General features: G+C 38.3%; 1 protein-coding gene across 1 annotated transcript in view; it reads left to right on the top strand.

Annotated features, from left to right (window-relative positions):
• The window catches only part of LOC107722036 (transmembrane protein 108-like), an 83,372-nt gene extending 77,289 nt beyond the window's left edge, over positions 1-6,083 (top strand). Inside the window, exons 4-7 of the mRNA XM_016530266.1 lie at positions 1,185-2,429; positions 2,667-2,738; positions 2,967-3,046; positions 5,858-6,083. Coding sequence (XP_016385752.1) covers positions 1,185-2,429; positions 2,667-2,738; positions 2,967-3,046; positions 5,858-5,974 — 1,514 coding nt within the window. The 3' untranslated portion in view covers positions 5,975-6,083. The remainder of the gene's footprint in view (positions 1-1,184; positions 2,430-2,666; positions 2,739-2,966; positions 3,047-5,857) is intronic.
• The last annotated feature ends 3,069 nt before the right edge of the window (positions 6,084-9,152 follow it).

Raw genomic sequence — 9,152 nt, 5'->3', positions numbered from 1 at the left:
ATGTTGCGCATGCGCGACTACTCCCCGAGCTCCCCGAGACGACTCGTTCTTCCCGAGTCACATTAAAGATTCGTTCAAAATTAACGAATACGACCCAACTTATAAACGTATAATCTACAACTACAAATCACTGCAAGTCCTTTGGACTGTCTAGTTATAACCAACGTTAATGTACTTGCAAAACACAGATGAGTGCAGTTTGGTCTAACAACGGGGAAACTGACGCGCAGTACATTTGGCAGAGGAATTTTCTATTCCAGAAACAAAGACGATCAAAAGGAGTAACGTTTTTCCCCCCAAACAATAGCTTAATTTGAATACTGACATGCGCACTTCATTTTTCACTTGAGGCGGCTGGCAACGGCTGCACCTCCGTATCACACACACAGCATCAGAGAAACTTGAGAAGAAGCCCAGCTAACGTTACTAATTTGAGATTATATATATATATATAAAGGGCAGATTGCTTTACGGCAGCAACAAATGCACAGCTATGCACTGTAAATGTACAGCATTGATGCCATGTTTTTCTTTCAGAGTGGCTTCAGAGTGATTAGTCTTGGTCTGATTTAAATCAGTATTACTGGATAAAACAGAGGCTTTGAAGGGTTCTGTGCATAAAGCATGAAACACATTTCACATAATTAATGTAAAATTTTGAACACCTGTGACACTTGCTCAGTAGCTGGTATTAGCTCAGATCACTTCATGTCTTCTTGATATGGTTTGTGATGTTGTTCTCTCATCTCTCACTGTCTTTCGCCTTCTAAGAGCTGAATCTTGGTTTCTATAGCAACTAAAATGGCATGCAGATAAAACAATGACCTCACTCTGATCATCAGGTGTCTTAGAAGGTAGCTGTATGGTTTTTGTGTATGCAGTGGTGCCGTAAGACACCATTTTGAACCATATGTCAGGGCCCGTCCACATTTGGTGATGTCATTCAGATGCTGTGACCTTACCAGCATTCATTAAAGCTCATCACATTCTAATCAAGATTCTAATCAAGCTGCCCAGCTAAGATTATTACTCAACTGTTCTCTGCATGGTTCTGTAAGAACCTCCTTATGGACTAAATAAAGCTTAAAGTAAAAGTTTCCTTGGTGCTGTATGTGAGGTGAGTGAGCATTTTCCATAAATGCATCATGTCTACATTCTTCTCATGGCCTGTTTTTCTTTCTCAGGTGTTCTGCTGATTCTGTCTGTGCCAGTTGGGCTGGTGTTCTCCGCAGAGGAGCTTCACCCCAGCCAAACCCCTCGGGACCTTATCTCCATGTCAACGAGAAGCAGAACCCTCGCCACCCTCTCACCGGGGCCCTTGAGCTGGCAGGAGGGTTCCAGCACTGGGGATCTGCACATCCAGTCACTGGCCTCTCTAGAAGCCATCAGTAGGCCCACTACTGTCCACTCATTCCAGACACAGAAGAACACTGTACCATCTGCCATATTTCAAACAACAACAGTAGGGGTGCATTCTTTTGGTCCCAGGGATCAGGCACTACTTAGATCTCCTCTTCCAGAAGCAGAAGCACCCCAACTGACCTCTAGAAGTATGTTCAATAGAACAAGCTCTGGGGTTTTCACCACTAAAACCCAAGACCAGAACTTTAGCCCTAATATCGACAAGCCGAGTACAATCAGCAGAAAGCCAGTGAACCGTTTGGAGGCCTCAGGTGTGGTCAGTAGAAATCAGATCGGCGCTACTGGGTTGGACAGTGGAAACCAAGCCACAAAATCTGGCTCAAATCATTCTTTTCTCTCAGGGACTGAAAGTGACATGGCCCTTGGTGCCGAGGGCCTTTCGGGGACCACAGACACTGGAGAGATGGGAGTGAAGGAGCCCATTGATCCCATTCAACATCCACCATCATCTTCATTGTCTTCAACCTTCAAAACCCACAAAGGGCAGAACACGGATAAGGTGGCTTCGCACCACACCATTACATTGCGTGACGTGTCTTCAACAGAGGATCCCACTCTCCCATTGGGAACGGTGGGAAAAGCTTTGGCACAAACTGACATCCAGTCTCCTCCCCCAGCTCTAGCCCTGCCTTTCAACCATGTTACAACATCTGATCCCACTTCTTCAGCGGAGAGTGGAAACTTTTTGAAAATCCAAGATGACAGGGATGGAACCACCAATATGACCATTGGTTCTCTTGTCTCTTTAAAAGATGCCACAGATGTTATCAACAGCACTGATACCACATGGCCTGCAGCAAATGATTCAGACATCTCAGAGGCACCCTCCACAGCTAGTGGGAGCTTCATGAACAGGCAGGTCCCAGCCACCACTCAAGGCGCATGGGGGTCTGGGAACCAGTCGGGTCCTGCGCTGGGTCCCCCTCATGAAAAAAACACCATCTGCCTGGACAAAATGGACATTGTGTGGTTGGTTCTTGCCATTAGCGTGCCTGTCTCCTCATGCTGTGAGTAACCAATATCACACTTCCTCCAGCTTTCAAAACTTGTACTTTCTGTCATCAGAACTGACAGGAACTTTTCCAAAGTCACAATATAACATTATATTCCCTTTGTGGCTTAGTGGCTTTTGCTGACAACTTTCTGAAATACATCATACAAAATTCAGAAGTGATTAATGTGGTCTTAGGGCTACAATGAAGAAGAATTAGATATAGAATATTAATATGTCTTCTTCTCTTCAGCCGTGCTGCTTACCGTATGCTGTATGAGGAAAAAGAAGAAGTCTGCTACTCAGGAGAACAACTTGAGCTACTGCTGCTTGTAAAAAAAAACATTTTATTCTAGCTTCATGCATTCTCTTTTTAAACACTTAAATGTGGGTAAGTTACATATATAAAATATAAAGAAATAAACAACATTTTGAACAAAAAGCTGAAAAAAGTCTATGAATCGGATTCAGAATGATAATCAAAACGTAGATAGAGTCGATCAACACCCCAAAGCTTGACAGTCATTATGACTTCTTCATTGGTCGACCTTACATCAACCTGCCATCACCATGGATTACTTCACCCGCCATGCTGTGGAGCTCCCATGCGAGATACAATCACTGGAGACTGAGGTACTGACAGAAACCTGGAAGACATTTTAGCCACTGCTTTTTGTCTCTTTAAAAGTCGCAATGTAGCGTAAGTAGCGTCAGATTTCTTCTGTATTGTGATGTACATCATATTGAAACAGACTATCTAGAAGAAAAATGTAGGACAGAGACATGGTTCAATGCAATGGTTGTTAATTGGATGGAGGTGGATCTGAATGCAAACTTGTAGTCGATTGTAAGAAAGGGGTGGGTTTAAGCAAACTAAATCACAGAAGTCCAGCGTACGCAACCAGAGAGAAGTCTGTCTTTTCACCAGAAGATTGCATTATGATATTTTAATAAAAAATTATTAGGTCAAAAAAAGTAACATAAACATCCCTTACCAAAAAGTAGTATACTTCAAGTTCATTTTATTACTTAAGTAAAATTCAAGTATATGTTTAGGTATACTTTATGTAGTAAGTATTAGTATTAGTAGTATACTTGTAAGTATACTATTTCAATACTCCTTGGGACTAAATTGGCCCACTTTCTAGTATATAAAAGTATACTTTTTTAAGTATACTTTAAGTATAACAGTAGTAAACTTTGAGTACACAACTAGTTTACAAAAATATTTTTAGCTTGTACTGCAACTATACTAAAAGTGAACTTATAGGTATACTGATAGTTTACTAATTAAATACTTGTAGTAGCATTTTTAGTACACTTTGAAGTATAGTCTCAGTAAACTACTAGTTTAGTAGTTTTATACTGCAAGTATACTCGTAAGTTTTCTTTAAGTGAACTTTACATCATACTTTAAGTATACTACTATGTTCCTATTTAGGTATTAATTTGTATATATTTTGTTACATGAATATCTGAACATACAAAACATCAAAAGAACAGGGTATCTGCTTGTAAACAAAAACATTTTTTTCTAGCTTCATGCATTCTTTTTTTAAACACTTGAATGTGGGTAAGTTTCATAAGTAAAAAAAAGAAATAACATTTTGAACAAAAAGCTGAAAAAAGACTATGAATTGGATTCAGAATGATAATCAAAACGTAGATAGAGTCGATCAACACCCCAAAGCTTGACAGTCATTATGACTTCTTCATTGGTCGACATTACATCAACGTTACACAGTTTTGATGCTGTTTTATGTCTGATGATCGTGTTAGATTACATGTGGAAGCATCTGTTGTTTCGGTTTCTTCTTCACTTGTGTTTTTTGGAAATTCTGTACAGAAGATGTGTACTAGCGCCCTCTACCGTATAACAATGAAAACACGGATTCTAGGAGCACAAGTATAGCTCAAATATATTTAGACTTTTTCTAAGTATAAGTCAAGTATACTTAAATGTCATTTTAAGTATATTTCTGAGAAGTACATAAAGCCCATTTCTGAGAAGTACATAAAAAGTAGACTAAAAGTATACTTTCCTATTTCAATTTAAAAGAAGTATACTAATAGCATACTTGAATAAACGTATTTTTCATAAGGGATGGATGAATCGTTTACAATAAGACCAATAATATGCATTTAGAAAACTTTCATTACATGTCAACTTTAAGTTCCCAGGGCTCAAACCACACCCCAGAATGTTACCTACATGTCTAGTGTTTAATGTATGCACTCCAATCTGCAGAGCCATGGTGCTTCGGGGTTGATATGAGGTCAAAGCCAGCTCGCAACATTCTTGATCCTGTTTCTCTGTCTTTTCTCCATCATTTCACTTGGTCTCTATTGTGTCCCTTCTGTAGAGATTTTTCGCAATTTTGAGTCATGTTCTTCGCCATTCACAGTAATTAACCTTTGAATTAACTCCATGCTTTTGTGAACAGAAAAGGCTTTGCTATTCATATGATTTACTTTACGAATCGTCAACTGAATAAGATATCTGGCTGAATGACAAATATTCATAGCTTTTTCATTGCTCAGGTATCATTATGAAATGAACAGTAGCCATTGCAATCAAGACAATGTGTGCTTGAAAAAAATCACTTAGTGGTAACTGCAAGGTCTGTAGCATGATTTAACATTCACGTTATATATCGCCACCTGGTGATCAGAGACCATAACTCTCACTCTCTCTTTCTCACAATTTTCCAGTCATTTTTTCCCACATCTATTTTGTGATATTACCATCATACTTTCTTTGACATTTTCCATTTCAACCTCTGCATGCTTCTTTTTTCCCCCCATCTTTTTGTTCTTGCTTGCTGACATTTTCTGACAGGAGTGTGATGATGATGATGATGATGATGATGATGATGATGAAGAATCATGTTTGGGATGCCGGTGACCCACAGGTTTTCAAATCACCCTTTAGTTCTCTTAGAGAAGCAACAGAGACATACATTCCCTTCCTTTATTTCTTTGTCATCAATTTTTTCTCTCTATCATTTTTTTTTTCAGTTGACTTTTATCCTATCCTACTAAATTTTGTGTTTTTAGACAGATAGATTCATGGAAAGTTGGATAGATAGATTCATTTTAATGTTTGAATAAGAATGTTCATTTAATATGTGTGACCAAACACAAAACATCTTAGAATTTAGAGGCTTTTAATTAGCTGTCTTCCTGCACAGGTGCAATTTACCCTGCTTCTTCCTTCATTTCCTCCCATTCATTTCATACACTCAGTCTCCATGGTGATAGAGCTCAATCACTACACCATAGAAATGCATATTTGTTCTATAAGAACATAGATCCTGAGAAGGATACCTGTTCCTTTCACCTTAACTGTATTTAGCTTTGTAGGATCAGACACCTTTATTAGTCATAAGTTAGCATGAATGCAAGTATACTGTGCTAATGTTCTCATGTTTCTTTGTGTTTTAGGAACAAGAGACGTGTCTGCCCCCTAACGGTGACTACAGCGACAGCGGCGTGGTTCTGGTTAACCCCTTTTGCCAAGAGACTCTCTTTATCAACAGAGACAAGGCTTCTGATATCTAAACACACTATTAAAAAGAGACAAAATCCTTGAGGATTTTCCAGTCCCTTTTATTTGCTTGCATTTTTTAAGAATATACAAATATAAATAAATATATATATATATATATACATATATGTGGTGAACCTTCAGAGACTGCGGTTTATATATGAAACTGGTTTCAAGGATCTGAAAGAATATTACAAAAAAGAACAAAAATTTACAATAAGGGGGAGCCCCTGCATATTTTTTTGATGTGGATTTTCTACAGACGCTTCATTGTGATAAGGGTTTTTATGTCTTTTTTGAATAAAAACAATAAGTGTGGTTGCTCTTATGTTCCAGTGGCTTTGGTGGTGCAGAGTGCTGAGAAACATGACGCGTGGTGTAAGGATGCTTGTGTGACGTTACCCAAAACACTTAATATGATTACTTAAAAAAGCCTGCCGCACTTGAATTCTGTATGTAAGGGGATGCAGGGGAAAAGGGAATGTTTCTGGAATGGGTCCAGTGGGTACTGCAGCAACCCTCGCTTCCCTCTTGGAGGAACTTGAGTTGATTGCCTGTTTGCATTTTATGGAGGACTAATCAAGACTTTCTGAGATGGTTTGTCCCCAGCTGAGTCACCAGCCAAAAGACAAAATGACAATTGTCCCATTCCTTAGATGTTCAAGATGTTTTCGTGTGTGTATATGTCTTGTTGCATGCATCTTTTCTGATTTGAGGTGTATGTGTGTCTTTAGACTAGATGTCAAACAGGATTTTGTTTCTCTCAAGATTTCGTTGTTACAAACATCCTAAAATTCCATTCATGTTGACACAGTTGCACAAGCAAGTAGAAAAAAATGCTTAAATGCCAATGAAATGCCTCATACAAAGCCCTTTGCATGGTAATGTTACTGTGCTCCACATTTCACATCATATCTGTTCATGTTGTACTTGTTTGTGTTCAACTTCCATAAGCAGGGCTAAGCATTATACTGTATAACTGTAATGGAAATGCATTTTTTTATTTTTTATTAAACCACTATATTTGTTTATTCGCTATGTCATGCTCTGATGAAAATGGCACTACTATTTTTTGTTAGAAGACATGTTTTTCTTAGTGAAGGGTGAATGAGTGTGCTTGTGGTTCTGTCTGTCTATCTCTGTCCCTTATGTGAACATTGATGAGAATAAATGAGACCAAACTGAATTTCTCTTTGATTCTCAGTGCTTACTGCTGTATTGTACAGTTTTTTAGATGAATGTCAATGATATCCCTGGATGTAATAGAGTGTAATTGTTAGATATAAATACATACAGAGAAACTATTTTATTTTGTACTTTTTTTGAACACATGCCTGAGGTTGGTAATATGTTTTAAGACCATATCATCATCTTTTCTTTACATATCCCATTTTTTTCTGTATGCTTCACAGATTTTATAGAAATATTATTTTAAATTAATTTTGATTAGTTAGTTAGTCAGCAGACACTGACAAGATACGCGATACAGAATGACACCAAACGCGATATCAGCACGTCTCCACACAGTAAACAAAACAAGCTAATGATTAAATTATGTTTTCCTTTTCCTCTTTTTTTTTATTGTTTCCGTCCATTTATTTTGTGCTGGCATGAGTTTTAGATATGTAAGGAGAGGGAGGTAATTGCTCAGCTGACAGAAAAAAAAGTTGCTCTTGCATATTATGAATCATGTCTACTCTTTTGTAGCACATAAACTGTACTTTTTACTGCTGAGCAATACAAATAAAAAGGCTTTGAAGGCTTCTTCAGTCTGTAATTGATTTTTGTCAATATTTAAAGCAAAACCTGTTAAAAAAAAAAAGAGCAAAGTGGAACACAAACACCAATGTTTTCCCCCTGATTTAAATGGGTCTGGAATCTTCCCTGTTTGCTCTATATGCTGAATGAAGCTTTTCTATTCACAAGCTGTTCGGTGTGACACACACCTGGGACGTTCATTCATTCATGGTTTCTCAAAAGGCAACAGTCTTTTTTATAAACCCTCTCAGTCACATGGCTGCATGCTAGAATGCAGTTAGGTGTTTAGTCTTTGTTTTGCAAATTCTGTCTTGAGTTATTTGAGAAATTTACCTAATATTAAAACAATACAAATATACAAGTCAAGTTGAGTTTTATTGTCATTCCGCTACATGTGGGGACATACAGTGGAACGAAATGTCGTGCCTCACAGGACCACGGTGCTACATAAATGCAAACATACAACAATGACGTAAAACAGTATAAGCCTAAACACAGCTAACCTATATACTATATATAAATAATCACCTATACATAAACTAGAGAATATAAACTGTACAGTGGTTATAGAAATGAATCACACCCCTTTAAAATAATCACATTTTGCTGCTTTGCAGCCTGATGGACACAGTTTTTGTTTTATCCAGCTGCATTTACTCAGTGCAACTTATAATATCCAAGTGAAAGACATTTTGTTGAACCACCTTTTGCTTTAATTGCAGCCTTTAGTCTGTTGGGATATGTCTCTACTAACTTTGCACATGTAGACTTTACAATATTTGCCCACTCTTCTTTGCAGAACTGCTCAAGTTCAGTTAAATTCATCGGTGACCATTTGTGGACTGCAGTCTTCAAGTCATTCCACAGATGGGGTTTAATGGGAGTCATTTCAATGGGGTTTAAGTCTGGGCTCTGACTAGGCCATGCAAGAACATTCACCTGTTTCTCCTTCAACCACTCTGTGGTCAGTTTTGCTGTGTGCTTTGGCCCATTGTCATGTTGGAAGGTAACCCTTCTTTCCATTGACAACTTTCTGGCAGAGGGCAGCAGATTTTCCTCAAAAATTTGATGGTATTTTGCCCCATCCATTTTTCCTTCTATCCTGGCAAGTGAAACACCCCCATAACAGGATATCACCAACTCCATGCTTTACTGTAGGAATGGTGTTAGTTGGATGGTGAGCTGTATTGGATTTCCGCCAAACATATTGTTTGGAGTTGAGGCCAAATAATGAGGCCCCCCTCATACAAGCCACATTTGTGGAGAATTTGTGATATTGTTGTCACATGCACACAATGACTACTCTTTGTCATAAATTCCTGCAACTGCTTCAGAATTGCTGTAGGCCTCTTGGTAGCCTCTCTGACCAGTTTCCTCTTGGCTCTTTCTGGAAAGAGAAAGAGATAGAGGGGGAAAATACATCCATTTAAAATA

Source organism: Sinocyclocheilus rhinocerous, unplaced genomic scaffold (genome assembly GCF_001515625.1).
Source record: "Sinocyclocheilus rhinocerous isolate Xijiao unplaced genomic scaffold, SAMN03320098_v1.1 scaffold754, whole genome shotgun sequence".
NCBI classification, from domain to species: Eukaryota; Metazoa; Chordata; class Actinopteri; order Cypriniformes; family Cyprinidae; genus Sinocyclocheilus; species Sinocyclocheilus rhinocerous.
Note: the sequence above shows the minus strand (reverse complement) of the source record. Positions and strands in the feature narration are given on the sequence as shown.